General features: G+C 37.5%; 1 protein-coding gene across 3 annotated transcripts in view; it reads left to right on the top strand.

Moving 5' to 3' along the window:
• TARS1 (threonyl-tRNA synthetase 1) overlaps window positions 1–15,962 on the top strand; it is a 37,763-nt gene that overhangs the window by 6,115 nt on the left and 15,686 nt on the right. For 2 of the 3 annotated variants that reach the window (XM_011726595.2, XM_011726596.3), the window contains exons 3-16: window positions 1,735–1,925; window positions 6,120–6,243; window positions 7,787–7,908; window positions 8,419–8,536; window positions 8,832–8,896; window positions 8,979–9,057; window positions 10,086–10,232; window positions 11,375–11,473; window positions 12,503–12,669; window positions 13,685–13,847; window positions 13,945–14,082; window positions 14,430–14,507; window positions 14,670–14,770; window positions 14,866–14,970. In XM_011726595.2, the coding sequence (XP_011724897.1) occupies window positions 1,735–1,925; window positions 6,120–6,243; window positions 7,787–7,908; window positions 8,419–8,536; window positions 8,832–8,896; window positions 8,979–9,057; window positions 10,086–10,232; window positions 11,375–11,473; window positions 12,503–12,669; window positions 13,685–13,847; window positions 13,945–14,082; window positions 14,430–14,507; window positions 14,670–14,770; window positions 14,866–14,970 (1,697 nt within the window). Of the gene's footprint in view, window positions 1–1,734; window positions 1,926–5,175; window positions 5,280–6,119; window positions 6,244–7,786; window positions 7,909–8,418; window positions 8,537–8,831; window positions 8,897–8,978; window positions 9,058–10,085; window positions 10,233–11,374; window positions 11,474–12,502; window positions 12,670–13,684; window positions 13,848–13,944; window positions 14,083–14,429; window positions 14,508–14,669; window positions 14,771–14,865; window positions 14,971–15,962 lie in introns of all 3 variants that reach the window. The other variant, XM_011726597.2, reaches the window with a different exon arrangement.

Below are 15,962 nucleotides of genomic sequence, written 5' to 3'. Positions count from 1 at the left end.
CAGCCTAGGCAACATAGTGAAACCCTGTCATTAAAGAATGGAAAGAAGGAGGGAAGGAAGGAATTACTGGGCAGACAATGAATCTTTTTCATTTGATATTATTTTCTATTATCTCCAGTCAGTTTTGTTTTGTTTCATTTTGTTTGAGACAGGGTCTCACTCTGTTGCCCAGGCTGGAGTGCAGTGGCCCGATCTTGGCTCACTGCAACCTCCACCTCCCAGGTTCAAGTGATTCTTGTGCCTCAGCCCCACAAGTAGCTGGGACTACAGGTTGCGCCACCACACCTGGCTAATTTTTGTATTTTTAGTAGAGATAGGATTTCACCATGTTGGCCAGGGTGGTCTCAAATTCCTGGCCTCAAGTGATCCATCTGCCTTGGCCTCCCTAAGTGCTGGGATTACAGGAATGAGCCTGGTCATTTTCTTAAGGATTAGATATTAGCTTGTACTCCTTTCAAATTGTATGTTGACATATATGGAGATGTTTTGATAGCATTATCAACATTGAACAAATGTTAAAATCTGTATTGTAGTGAGTCATTTTATATTTGAAAAATTGAAATTCATTTGAAGATAGAAAGTCATGGCAAAAATAAGCAATCTCCTCTTCACTTTTGTATGCAGTGTTAATGTTCTTGTAATTTGAAGATGATAAATGCTATAGATGTTAGTTCGACTGTTTTGTTACCACAGATTCATTGCCTTTTTGAAATGTTCCATAAATTATAGAGTCTCTGACAGTAGAGGAAGTCAGCTCTTTGATTGCTGTCTCTTTTTTTTTCTTTACCAAACTTTTAGAAACCTAAATTGATGTTGTATATAAAATATTTTTGTTAATTTTATCTACTATAGAAAGTAGTAGTATACTGTTTTATTATATTTGCTAATTACATATTTCAGGGTGATCTTGGCATCTTTGAATTCAGTAAATACTTTCCTTGAAGGGGAGACCTTAAGTCAAATACATTTGTGATTGGTTGTGAGTGGACATATAGGCCGACCGGCCACACAGACCATCACCTGGATATGATTGAAACAAAATGGAAAAGCCAGTTTATTGTTTTTATTTCCAGTATTGTTTATAGCTCTATTTGTAAAATAATTTTGTTAGAAAAGATCTTAAGAAGGCATCTTAAAAGAGAAAAGACCACTTGCTGTAAAATAATAGCAAAATGGTAATTGTCAATTCAGCATAACACTAGGGCATTTAGGCTGGCATGGCGGCTCACGCCTGTAATCCGAGCACTTTGGGAGGCCGAGGCGGGCAGATCACCTGAGGTCACGAGTTCGAGACCAGCCTGGCCAACATGGTGAAACCCCGTCTCTACTAAAAATACAAAAATTAGCTGGGCGTGGTAGTGCACTCCTATAATCCCAGCTACTCCTATAATTCCAGCTACTCGGGAGGCTGAGGCAGGAGAATCGCTTGAACCCAGGAGGCGGAAGTTGCAGTGAGCCAAGATCACGCCATTGCATTCCAGCCTGGGGGACAAGATCGAGACTGTCTGAAAAAAACAAAAAAACAAAAAAGAACAAGAATAGGGCATTTAATTCCTTCTTTTACCTTCATTTAGGAACAAATTGAGGTAATGCCGGTGATTTTGGCAGTGTGTTTATTTACTACATTGAATCAATAGTCGTGGGTTTCTGTATTGTTTTTACTATTTCTTTCCCATTTCTAAATAGGAAAGCAATATTTACTGATTGTTTATTTCCTGATTTGTTGTCTTACAGTTGAATCCTTGGCCTGAATATATTTACACACGTCTTGAGATGTATAATATACTAAAAGCAGAACATGATTCCCTTCTGGCAGAAAAAGCAGAAAAAGATAGCAAGCCAATTAAAGTCACTTTGCCTGATGGTAAACAGGTTGATGCGGAATCTTGGAAAACTACACCATATCAAATTGCCTGTGGAATTAGGTATAAGCTACACCCATCATGACATTCTATAGTTTGTGGCCTAACTAAACTTCATTTTATTATCCTGCCATGTTTTATTCTTATAATATTTTTATGTTGCTATTCAGTGTTTTTAATCTGTTTAATTTGGCCTACTTGGGATTTTTTAAAAATCAAAATGATACAGAGCTATGTAGTCAAAATTGAAAGTTAATTTCTGAAAGAGTTCACTTTGGTCTTACGGGGCTTTATATATTTTTAGTCTTACTATGATTATAAATGTTACAAAACCGAGTAAACAGTGTTTACCTATTTTGACTTAAATGCCTTGGTTTTGAAGTTAAAAATGAGCTAGATAATCTGACATGGAAAGGTTAAGAAACTTTATATGACACATGAAAAAAGTGTGCTGTTTTTATAAATTCAACGAAGGACTATTCCTAGTCTTAAAACTTTTATTGGGGTGGGAAGAAGTTATTTCAATTAACTGAGAATTAGATGAATGTTTTGTAATAGGAGAGAAGTTTTCTTAATCTGATATGATTGGGATCAGTAATTGGTCAGTTTATCAAAATAATAATTGGTAAAACATATATATATATATATATATATATATATGTCTTAAGCCAGATATTGGGAAACTATGGTCATAACCTGTTTGTGTACGTCCTAAAAGCCAAAAATAAAAATGATTCTTACATGTTTTAATAGTTGGAAAAAATAAAACAACTAAAAAGAATATGCAGCAGAAACCATGTTTGGCCTGCAAAGTGTAAAATATTTGTGTGGCCTTTTACAGAAAAAGCTTGCCAATCTTGGTCTTAAACACTTCAACTTTAAATATGTGACTGTATATGTATTTGCTAACTTTATATACATACGTAAAACAGTGAATATATATATGTATGGCAAAGCTTTGGGGGATAGCGAGTGCTAATTAGAGTTCTTACATTATCTTAACACATTTGAGAAGTGGTCTGAGCGCAGAATCCTTGCAGATTTTCATGTAGTTGTAGAGTCACACCTAACTTGACAATATTTTTGTGTGTGTGACTTGGATTTATCAAGCCTTTTCAAACATTCAACTTGGTTTTCATAGAAACCATAATTCCCTCATTGTATTATTTTATAATTATGTATTTTTAAGTTTATTTATAATTGTTATGTATTGAAATGAACCCTTTGATCTCACCACATGAATTATCATATGGTTGATTGTCATCAGTTTTGTATTGTTGAACCAAACACGTAAAAGAACAAGCACAAAAACAGTTTGGGGAACCAGCGTGGCTGATTCTTGGTAAGCCTATTATACAACTAGTAGAAGCAGAACCAGTTAGGCCTATGAGCCATGAGCCTCTACTGTACCACAGACATTGGTTAGTACTTTTTACAAAGTGAACAGAGTATTTCCATTCATTTGAGAAGGGCTTCTACCTACAAGTATTTCTACCGTACTCCAAAGGAAGTAAACAATTGTGATACCATGCAAGTTTCTATGTGAGAGCACAGAGAACTGGATAGACGTTCAAGTATCAGTTAAACCTTTCATTTTAGAGATAATTTGGAAGGTCAGGTTGATTAAAAGATTCTTCTGTTGTCACACAATGAGATTGTAGCTGTGTCATTAAAATTTGGGCTTCTGTTAGTCTGGGAACCTTTTCCCCTACCTTCTACAACGTTTATCTAGATTATGTTGTAATTTATCAAGTCTTCAGTTGAAAAATATTTTTCAAGAACTATAAAATTCTAAGTTGAATTACATAGCTGGGCACATTGGCTCACAGCTGTAATCCCAGCACTTTGGGAGGCCAAGGCAGGCAGATCACCTGAGGTCGGGAGTTCAAGACCAGCCTGGCCAACATGGTGAAACCCTGTCTCTACTAAAAATACAAAAATTAGCCAGGCGTGGTGGCACACACCTGTAGTTCCAACTACTTGGAGGCTGAGGTGGGAGGATAGCTTGAACCGGGGAGGTGGAGGTTGCAGTGAGTGGAGATTAAGCCACTGTACTCCAGCCTTGGTGACAGAGCGAGACTCCGTCGTGGACGGAAAGAAAAGAAGGTTGAATTACATAAAACATTGATGGGCTTTAGCTCTGGAGTTGTCACTGATCTGCACTGAGAATACCTTAGGAAATTTTTACAAAAGTCTAGAATAACTTTTTGTTCTGTGAAAAATTATAACATTGATAACAGGCTATTTAAAGATTCAGATAATTAGTGGTGAATATGAAAGGGAAGGACAAAAAAGACATGTTCCATTTGTGTCAAAAGGTTTTTCTTTGAAGTTTTGTTTTGTTATAAATCTTTTTTTTTTTTTTTTGAGACGGAATCTTGCTCTGTCTCCCAGGCCGGAGTGCAGTGGCACAATCTCGGCTCACTGCAAGCTCCGTCTCCTGGGTTCATGCCATTCTCCTGCCTCAGCCTCCCAAGTAACTTGGACTGCAGGCACCTGCCACCACGCCCGGCTAATTTTTTGTATTTTTAGTAGAGACGGGGTTTCGCCTGACCCCGTCTCAATCTCCTGACCTCGTGATCTGCCCGCCTCGGCCTCGCAAATTGCTGGGATTACAGGCATGAGCCACCACACCCGGCCATTTTGTTGCAAATCTTACAGATTATTTTACCCTTCTTTGAAAAATTGACATGATCCAGTATGGCCCCATGTGTAATCTACATTTTCAAAGTAACTCTATTCTTAGAATCTTGGGGCTCCATTTTGGATCGTAAGATATAAGTCATGTTCTTCCCAAAGAATCTAGAGAATATGAGTAACCTTTTTATCAGTTCTTTAATCTCCTGAAAACTATTTTATACCAATATGATGAAATATATTTCTGTCTGCCAAATTCATGTTATGTTTTGTGAAATGCATGTATTTATGTTACTGGCTCCATCTGATCTCAGGAGGAAAGAAAACATTGTCTATAACCCATGGTAAAGTTAGTAGGAGCACTGAAAAGAGAAAGGAGCTTGTTGTTTACCTTCTGTTTGGTTCTTCTTTCTTGATCCTTACATGGGAGAAGTTGTGTACAATTGGTTGTAAACCTTTACACATAGAGAACCACCAACACAGCAAGCCCAGCTAGCTTAAAGCCTTCTAGTGGTAGGTTTCTTTGAGATTTACAGTGTAAAAGGTGTATACTTTTTCTTCACAGCGTAGAATGTTGCTTACCTTCGTTGAGATGTCCAGGCTGTTATAGACTATTATTTCTCTAGCTGTGCATTTAGATGTATAATCTGGCTCACCTTACTCAACTCTGCTCTAGTCACACAGCTTCCTGCATAAATCTTTCTTCACTTGCACCTCTGCTTGTGTCTGTGGCCATTCCCTCATCTGGAATGCCATGGCCCCCCAGCTTTCTTCCTGTGAGTGCTTTATCCTCAAAGCCTTTCCAGATGACTCTGTCCTGTGCTGCTTTGCCTCCTCAGAACTCCTGTGGCTTTTACACTCTGTGTGCTCTGATATTTCATCACTTGATAGTTTATGTTTGATATTGTATATTGGGTGTGTAATATTTTTACTCACATTATGAAAAGTTTTATTAAATAGTCTTTCATTTTACCTCTATATTATAAATATTATCATCTTAGGCATTTGCAGAATTTATTCTGAGGTTAGCATTGTCTGTCAAAGTAAGGAACCGGTGTACATTTTAAGCAAGAAGAGGAACAGAGAAGTTATTTAGTAGGCCTTTCCCCCGCCCCCCCACCTTTGGAGTCTAAATAGCTTACCTTTGTAGAAAGAGAAAGGTGGGTGTATTAAGAGAAAGCTGGGTGTGGTGACTTGTGCCAGTTGTCCCAGCTACTCTGGAGGCTGATGTTGGAGGATTGCTTGAGGCCAGGAGGCCAGCCTGGGAAACATAGTAAGACCCTGTCTCTAAACAATTTAAAAAAAAAAAAAAACTTATTTATTGGAGAAATTAAGATTAATCAAACCATTGGCAATTGATCGTGCTTATTTATCAGAGTTGCCATATCTGCTTAAACAGGAGGCATTCACTGTCAAATGATAATATTCTGCATTTTCAGGATCTTCCAGTTACATTCTTAGGTACATTTTTGGAGTTTGTTGTTTTTATTGTTATATTTCAGAAAAATAGAGATACATCAATAAAAGAATCAGTACATAATAAAAATAGTGTTTATTTTCCTGTTTTCAAATTAGATTCTTGTGTTCTTATATATGTATGGACATTTTTTTTCTTTTAAGTCAAGGCCTGGCCGACAACACCGTTATTGCTAAAGTAAATAATGTTGTGTGGGACCTGGACCGCCCTCTGGAAGAAGATTGTACCTTGGAGCTTCTCAAGTTTGAGGATGAGGAGGCTCAGGCAGTAAGTAGCTGATTTAGTATTCATTGAATTTTAGGATGCAGATTCATGTTTGCATCAGTTCAGTCCTGCTGCGATCGGGTGGCAAACAGTTATTGTTGTCTCATTGTCATATTTGAAATCTTCATTTTGTCCTTCATTTAGGGAACAGAATAAAAGTGCTTGCCTTAGAAAATAAAGAGGTGAAGCTGAAGAAGTCTTTTCATTACTAGACACTTCAATAGGGAAAATGTTTTGGGAATTTTGTTAAACATTGATTAAACAAGTAAAAATTGTTTTCTAAACTGTGAACACTATTTTATTTAATTTTAATTTTTTTTTTTTTTTAAATGATTGAGTCTCGCTCTGTCGCCCAGACTGGAGTGCAGTGGTGCGCTCTCAGCTCACTGCAACCTCTGCCGCCCAGGTTCAAGCGATTCTCCTGCCTCAGCCTCCCGAGTAGCTGGGATTATAGGAGCATACTACCACGCTTGGCTAATTTTTGTATTTTTACTAAAGATGGGGTTTTGCCATGTTGGCCAGGCTGGTCTCGAACTCCTGACCTCAAGTGATCTACCCACCTCAGCCTCCCAAAGTGCTGGGATTATAGGTGTGAGCCACTGCGCCTGGCCTCTAAGCTATGAACATTCTAGCAAGATACATACATTTGACAAATAAATTTGAACCTTACTTCAAAGCACTCCCTTTATTGGACAATTTCTGTATTTTTTTCTGTATCTTTTTCGTCTTAAGATGCAAATCTGCTGGATAACACTATAAAAGTCAACCTGCATTTGATGACAAGATTTTCTTTTTAATTCTTCATGGCTGTGTATCATATAAGGGGAAACAAAGTATTTTGTTTTAGTGATGATTGTTCACTTATGTATGTGGATTAGTGGTTTTCAAATGTATTTTGGAGTCCTCAAGTTTCTTATGAGAATTGTTTAATGTCACTTTGGTACCTTAATACTAAATCTTGAAAACATTGCTTTGGGTGTATTCTGACTCATCCCAGTGATTACTTTAAAACCAAGTACTGCCATTTGGTTTCAGTGTACAGATGTTTGTCCTCATGTTTTGTCGTTGTGTTGTGGGGTCGGGTTGTACCACCTTTGTTTTGGGCCAATAACAACATATAATTTCTAAGTGATGTTCCATAGCCAGCTAAAGACCAGATCACAGTGTCTGAGACATGGTGCTGTGGGCACATTGACTCATTAGAACCTGGGCCATTGCAGTCAATGAGATAGTCACGTTGTGAGAGCAGTTGTTTTCAGAGAGCAAAATCAATGCTATTTAATTAGTGATGGCAAGTTTAGTTTCATTTGTTTGAAAACAGCTAAACCAGATGATTTCCAAAATAAAAATACACTTTAGTAATTGGAAGCCTTTTGAATTACTTTGGCTATGGATAGAAACACACAGTAGTTTATAGATTTAGAAATTTAGGATTTTATATATTGGGTTTACTTGTAATAAATATTATGTCTCTTTCAGACAATCACATTAATTGACAACTTGTATGCCAAGACTCAGACCATGCCATTTGTCTTTAAATTTTCAGGTGTATTGGCACTCCAGTGCTCACATAATGGGTGAAGCCATGGAAAGAGTCTATGGTGGATGTTTGTGTTATGGACCGCCAATAGAAAATGGATTCTATTATGACATGTACCTCGAGGAAGGGTAAGCTGTCAACTAGATAAAGAAAACTGAAGTCAGTGACTATGGATCCATAAGTTATTTTTAGAGTTCTCAGTAAAGGAGAAATGTTATAGCTCTCGCTGCTTCTTCATCACATATGCCCATTATGAGTACTTGAAATGTTGCAATTTCCTTGAAGTAATAATGAGACCTCTGTTATAGATTGATGGAGGTAGAGTCCTAAGGTGTTTTGGGAAATTCAGGGAGACTGGTCCTCCCCTCTCCTTTAAAACCTGGTGATAGAGTTGTGGGAAGGGGTCACTAGTGAGAAAGGTCTCCATGGATGACCAAGGTAGAAGCCACTGAAAATATAAAATGTAAAAATTACTTATGAAAAATGTTTTGTTTAGAATTCTAAGATATGATGCAATAGTCTAATTTTTTGATATTAAAACCCTTGAAGTATTCCAAATATTTTTTCCAAATAAACATTTTTTGAAGCCATGGTGTGATTCAAATGGAATGAAAAGATTATACTTTCTTCTCCTTCAGGGGTGTGTCTAGCAATGATTTCTCTTCTCTGGAGTCTTTATGTAAGAAAATCATTAAAGAAAAACAAGCTTTTGAAAGACTGGAAGTTAAGAAAGAAACTTTACTGGCAATGTTTAAGGTAAATTGAACCATAATGTGTGGCCCCCACCGTTAATATCATTTATTCATGTTAGTTGAAGTGACAGCACTGGAGTTCAGTGTACTAAGCTGAAGCGTATTTGGTTCTTTAGAAAACATTAAGTATTCTTATTATTTTTATTTCACTTTTTTCCCTAGCAAACCATTCCTTCAACACGTTTTTAAAACATGAAATATCAACATTTATATTCATACAGTGCTACATTTTACCTATAGTACTTAGAAGTAAAAATTAAAGGACAGTCTTTTAAAAGAATAATTTTTCCTGTTTTCAGTACAACAAGTTCAAATGTCGGATATTGAATGAAAAGGTGAATACTCCAACTACCACAGTCTATAGGTGAGAATGTTAGATGTCATTAAATGTATCTGGTATGTATGTCATTTTGTGTTTGTTAAAACTCCTTTCATTTTATGTTTAGGTGTGGCCCTTTGATAGATCTCTGCCGGGGTCCTCATGTCAGACACACGGGCAAAATTAAGGCTTTAAAAATACACAAAGTAAGCAATGTAACTTTAAAGACTATGTGAGTGTATCTGTCTAGAATAGATATGTGTTTAAACTTTCACTGATTTCTCTTTACCATTTTCTGCTGCACATGAAACGATGTTTTCTCATGCTGTCTATTAACTGGGAGCTGTATGCCATCAGGTTTTTATAATTGAAATCCCTCAAGGGGTGACTGACTTGCTGTCATTACCAGAGCAAGCCCAGGTTTTACAAAATCATACAGCATGGGCCATCCTGGCTCTATAAAAGCTTTGAGACTCACTAGGAGTATGTGCTTTTGCCCTTTGTATGTCTAAATTAATAATTTCCCAAGTTGTTCTTTTTAACAGAACCCAGTTTTATACTATTTCATAAACATTTTGTGGAGGTTATTAAAATGCACTTTAAATCAAGAGAATAATTGAGTCATTTCAAGATTTTTTTTATTGGCTCATTTCTATTTTTGCTCAATCGTTTTGTGAGAAATGCCTTTGCAGGCAAAGTAATGTTTGTGGAATTGTGGTTAAGTATTGAGGGGTGGGCAGTTTTGTGGGTGTTGGGGTGTAGAATGGGTCTCACTGTGTTACCCCAAAAAGACAGCATAGAGGACCACTTGAGCCTGGGAAATGAGGTTGCAGTGAGCAGAGATTGTGCCACTGCACTCCAGGCTCAAGCGGTCCTCCCGCCTCAGCCTCCTGAGTAGCTGCGACCATAAGCGCATACCATCATGCCTGGGTAATTTTCCTTTTTTTTTTTTTTTTGTAAAGAACAGGGTCTCCCTGTGTTGCCGAGGCTGGTCTCGAACACCTGGGCTCAAGCGATCCTCCTGCCTCTGCTTCACAGAGTGCTGGGATTATAGGCGTGAGCCACTGCACCCACCTGCAGATTGAGGGAGGGGCATTTTCGAGGGAAATAAACAGCCAACTTTGTGCTGCAGAATGAGTAACTACTCTAACAAGGCCTCAAAGCAATTGGGAGTTAAAATAAGTGAGATGTTTACAAATTTGAATGTTGTTTCATGGTTAATCCTTGTTTTCAGAATTCTTCCACATACTGGGAAGGCAAAGCAGATATGGAGACTCTGCAGAGAATTTATGGCATTTCATTCCCAGATCCTAAAATGTTGAAAGAGTGGGAGAAGTTCCAAGAGGAAGCTAAAAACCGAGATCATAGGAAAATTGGCAGGGTATGTTCAAGAACAATGATGTATCTAGACTGAGTTTTTTTGAACTTCATTTGAAGTTTGAAATTTAGCTGTATGAAGTACTAGGAATTTTGTTTTGAAGAGATGCTGTAGGTTTTTAGTAACTGGTGCTATGTCCTGTACGAACTATAAATACTTGCTGATTGTCCACATTATCTGCCTGGAGTGGGCTCAGTACCACACAAAAATGCATTTGAACTACTTTTCTTCAGAACAAACGCTGATGATCTACAGTTTTCTGTAAAAGAAGTATAACAGCTTCTCGTAGAGCTGGGAGAACTAGACTTTGGAAACTATCTAGTCTCACTGACTAATTTAAAATGTGGAAACAGAGTCCCACAAAGATTAACCTACTTGTTGCCCAAGGTAACATAGCGTGTCACACATAGATCCTGTGCTGTCATTTCCTCTACCCATTATCTCTGTTACTGCTGAATGTCCTCTAAACTGGAAGTTAGGCTAGATAAAACATTCCTCCCCAAAATAGGCACTCTGTGCCAGGGGTCCTTGGCTGTTAGGTTATGAAGCTTGAGCTGAAGCTAGCAGCCAGTGCCTTGCACCCCTGACTACCTGACATTCCAGCCATGAGGCAGCCAGCAACGATTGGTGGGCCCTTCCCTGAGGGCTTTTGGGCACTTGGTGAGGGGGATGTTGGGCAAGGAGGTAGGAGGGTGTGTTTCTTTCACCGTGACCCAAAGTCAGCCAACTTTACCATCATCTATTTCATTATCCCAGTCTCCTTCCTGACACTCCTATTAAGAAAATAAATAAATAAAATGAAAAAACTTTCAGATCTTGGAGCTTTAAGGAATTAAGAACTATAAGAGGTACTGCAGTGGATAGAGAACTGAGGGACCCTTCCTCCCTGCCACTGTTGGGGAAACTTGACTGGATTGAGGAATATAACAAGCAGGGCATGTGTTACACGTCTGCCAAATTGTAGATCAGCTGCAATTCTGTACCACCAGAAACACTGACATGGTTTCTTTGATTCAGGGTTGGCACTGATTGAAATATGGGACATCATGACCATATTCTGAGCTCAAGAACACTGAAATTCGTGTATATATACACACACATATACATGACGTACATAAATATTCTTTTGCTTTTCTTTTACCCAGGACCAAGAACTGTATTTCTTTCATGAACTCAGCCCTGGAAGTTGCTTTTTTCTGCCAAAGGGAGCCTACATTTATAATGCACTTATTGAATTCATTAGGGTAAGTCATATTTATTGCTTTCTTCTTTAGATTTAGGGTATATGATCATTTTTATTAAATAAGGTCTACTAAAAAGGAAGATAATCTCTATTTGAGAAGAAATATATAAAACAGTAAGTAAAAGTAGAAGTCTGTGGCCTCATAAATCATCCCTAGTAGTTGATTTTGCTCATATACATATGGAAGCTGGTGAGCTTGAAGGGGCACCCGTGGTCCTTGACACAGGAGCTCTGTGCCCTCTTTGACTTTGATCATTGATTTCTATTTTCTTTGAAAAAACAGTTTTTACATTGCTTTTTTCCTTTGTAAATTATGAAATGTTTCGAGTATAACTTTATAGAGAATAGTATATCCAATATCTTGTGTACTTACTACCCAAATTTAACAAAGATTCATTTTGAACTATATTTGCTTTTATTTTGTTCACGATATTAAAAAAAAAAAAAGTTGTTTAAAAAGCCTCTCTTTAGGACCCAGTTTTGATCCATATACCTCCATATACTGCTATATATACCCATATACTGGTATACCATATACCAGCTTTCTAGAAGAAACTACTGTTTTGAAGTTGGCATGGATTCTTTTTGTCCATGTTATTTACATCTAGCCCGTGTATGTGTACCCTTAAATTATTTATGTATTTATGTGTTACATATAGGAAGCCTCATTGTGTATCAGACTGCCTTGTGATTTATTTTTAGAGACATACAAATCCAGTTTATTTTCATGTGCTACATGTTATTTTGTTATGTAACTACCACAATGTGCTCAACCCTTTTCTGATGGACGCTGATGTATAATTGTCCCTTATTATCAGCCATGCTGCAGTAGCATTGGTTTTATAAGCCTCCTTATGTACCTGTGGCAAGAGTTTTCTCTTCGGTATATACTTAGAAGTGAGATTTCTCAATCATGGCATGTGTGCATCGTTCTCATGAGAGAGTATAAAATCTCTCTTTTAAGTTTTTACTCCCACTTGAAGTATGAGCATTTATTTGCCTACACATGTTTCTGTTTATTTTCTATCAGAGTGAATATAGGAAAAGAGGATTCCAGGAGGTAGTCACCCCAAACATTTTCAACAGCCGACTCTGGATGACCTCGGGTCACTGGCAGCACTACAGCGAGAACATGTTCTCCTTTGAGGTGGAGAAGGAGCTGTTTGCTTTGAAACCCATGAACTGCCCAGGGCACTGGTAATTGGCAGCTTTGAATTTCTACTGAAGATTTTCACATGCTACAATTCATCCTGGGTTCTTCTCTCCTTTAACAACATTTTCATTAAAAACAAATTATGTGATCAGAAGAGCATTTAAAAGCAACATCATTGTTGTATTACATCTTCTGTGCCTCATTAGATCCCCAGATCTTTTTTTTTTTTCTTTAAGAGGTCTTCCAACTGGCGTGCTGGGACTGCAGGCATATGCCACCATGCCCAACTGATTTTTAAAATTTTATTTCTGTAGAGATGAGGTCTTGCTATGTTGCTCAGCCTGGTCTCAAACTCCTGGCCTCAAGCTATCCTTCCACCTTGGCTTCCCAAAGCTCTGGGATTACAGGCATGAGCCACTGTGTCCCGCCAGATCTCCAGATCTATGGGCATTCAGTAATGGTACTGGGATCACAGCAGTGACCAAGGCAGAATATAAAAGAGGAAGATGGAATATGGGGGTGTAACAAATTATCTAGCGTGTTGTTGTTTTTAAAGAAACTTGTTCTGTCAAAACCTGCTAATGACTCAGCATTCTTGGAAAATGTTCCTTGTCATGAGGCCGCTCTGCTTTCTATCTTTGAAAGCTGGGTGAAGAACAGCTTAAGGGAAGACACAGGAGAGCTGTGGATACAGGTAACTCAGTGTCCGCAGCAACTATTAGCCAGGCGTGGAGGGCAGAGGAGGTGAGAGAAGAATCTTTGTGAAGAAGCTGTATTATAGGCCAGGAAATCAACTAAGTTCCTTCTTAATTTTCCCAGATTCTTCAGTTGTTGGAATACATTTTTTATTCTTCACTGTGGTTCATTGAATTATAACTTATTTGCTATTTTATTCATGCAGATGCTTTTACTGCTGTATGAAGCCCAGAATTTGAGAAATGTTGCTTGGATGGACAGCTAGAATCAGTGGCTGTTTGACAACATTTCATATAATTAAATATAACATTACACAAGCAGTTTTATTCTTAAGTGTCCATGGACTTTTCTTTTTCTCTTCAGCCTTATGTTTGATCATCGGCCAAGGTCCTGGCGAGAACTGCCTCTGCGGCTGGCTGATTTTGGGGTACTTCATAGAAATGAGCTGTCTGGAGCACTCACAGGACTCACCCGGGTACGAAGATTCCAGCAGGATGATGCTCACATATTCTGTGCCATGGAGCAGGTATGAGACCCTGGGGAATAAAATATTTTGAAAGAAGTGTCAAGAAACTCAAGGAAAATAACTACTGTTTCTTTTTTCTTTTTTTTTTATTTTAAAGATTGAAGATGAAATAAAAGGTTGTTTGGATTTTCTACGTACGGTATATAGCGTATTTGGATTTTCTTTTAAACTGAACCTTTCTACTCGCCCAGAAAAATTCCTTGGAGATATTGAAGTATGGGACCAAGCTGAGAAAGTAAGTGGTATTTTTAAGCATGCTTTTGAATACTGTTTGAAATTGGCTTGTTCCGAGATGTAAGAAAGCCAAGCCTCTTTAAATGGATAAAAGGAAATTGGAAATGGTTCCTAGGATTGAGTAAGCTAGTTTTTTTCTTTGTGTATTTTAGGAATGGTTGAATTTAATGGCTTTTTTCAGTTATCAAGCTATAAGCTTTAAAAAGGGGTTGATGTGAGCATATGTTCAGGTGGACAAATCTAAAGCAGAGAATATTGATCTATGAAAGTAATTACTGTATTTTTAGTCTCAAATTAGGCTGGAAGAAGGGAAATTGCGATTAAAAAAAAAATTTGCTTTATCCTCAGCAACTTGAAAACAGTCTGAATGAATTTGGTGAAAAGTGGGAGTTAAACTCTGGAGACGGAGCTTTCTATGGTCCAAAGGTGAGCACTGAAGTGTATTTGGATAATATGATTTTCACTTGTGGATGAAGAAGATATGGCTTCAAAAGAAGTTGGGAAAAAGAAAAATCAGCCCTAATCCAACTATTGAACTCCATGTTAGTATCACTGGCATTTTATAATAACCCAGTCTTTGCCTCTTAGATTGACATACAGATTAAAGATGCGATTGGGCGGTACCACCAGTGTGCGACCATCCAGCTGGATTTTCAGTTGCCCATCAGGTTTAATCTTACTTATGTAAGGTGAGTTTCTGGTGTCTGCTCTGAATATTCTCCAGGGATATATAGGGGAAAATATATATATATGATAAGGCAAAACAAATTCTTTTTCTTTGTAGCCACGATGGTGATGATAAGAAAAGGCCAGTGATTGTTCATCGAGCCATCTTGGGGTCAGTGGAAAGAATGATTGCTATCCTCACGGAAAACTATGGGGGCAAATGGTAATTTTTGTCTTTTTTTTTTTTTTTTCTGATTAGTATAAATTGGCTACAAGAAATGTCTACTTTTTGATTTAATTATCAGATGGAAAGGGAGAATGATTGCAGTCAGTTGCTTCTAACTAATGACAAGTGTTCACTAAAAAATAAGGAATCATAATCTAAACACAAACTTTTTATGCTAGTAGTAATTAATTCCAGAACTTGGTTTGTTTGAATGTTGTGTAATACTTTCTAATTAGGAATTAGTATTCTGTTAAGAAGTATACTTACTGTTTTGGATGCTTTTCTGGTAACTTTGTTTTGGGATTTAGATGGCTTTGCTGGGTTTTACGTAGATAAATGAGGAGGCTTATGGCTTTTTTCATTTAGCCTTGCTAATCATAACAAGCAAGTATTTTGACATCTTTTAAAAGCCAAGCGTTTTTTAAAACAGATGCCAAACTGATCAACATTTTGTGATTCATTTCTATGAGGTTACGTTTTTGTTGGCAAGATACATGGCCACATAACTTTCATCTTACTTCTTAAGCAGTTTTTTTCTGGACCCACAATGCATTTGAAAGCAGCACAGGGTTATAAAAGCACCCATGTGTAGAGCCTTCCATATTAATCATATTGATTTAACGCTTTTGTAGAATGATGTACATTGGTTTAATCTTACATTACTGTCATTTCAGTTTTATTTGAACTTGGTTACTTCAGAAATTAGAACAGTTTTTCATACTGGTCAATGATATAAAATTATCTCTTTAGATTTTTCAAAGTCAGATAAAATGTGAGACACATGCTCTATAAGGTACTTCAAGAATTAAGGGAGTCCTCAGCTAATTGCTCTGCTAAACTTGTTGTAGGTGGGGAAAAGTCCATGATTAGGGTAGAATTTAGTGCCTCCTTTAGCCTTTTGCCTGATAGAACAGAACAACTGAAAATAGAGGAATGATGGAGAGAAACATTAGCCTGATGTTTGCAGCATCAGAAGCATTTGACACTTG

The sequence above is a fragment of the Macaca nemestrina genome, chromosome 6 (assembly GCF_043159975.1).
Source record: "Macaca nemestrina isolate mMacNem1 chromosome 6, mMacNem.hap1, whole genome shotgun sequence".
Taxonomy (NCBI): Eukaryota; Metazoa; Chordata; class Mammalia; order Primates; family Cercopithecidae; genus Macaca; species Macaca nemestrina.
Note: the sequence above shows the minus strand (reverse complement) of the source record. Positions and strands in the feature narration are given on the sequence as shown.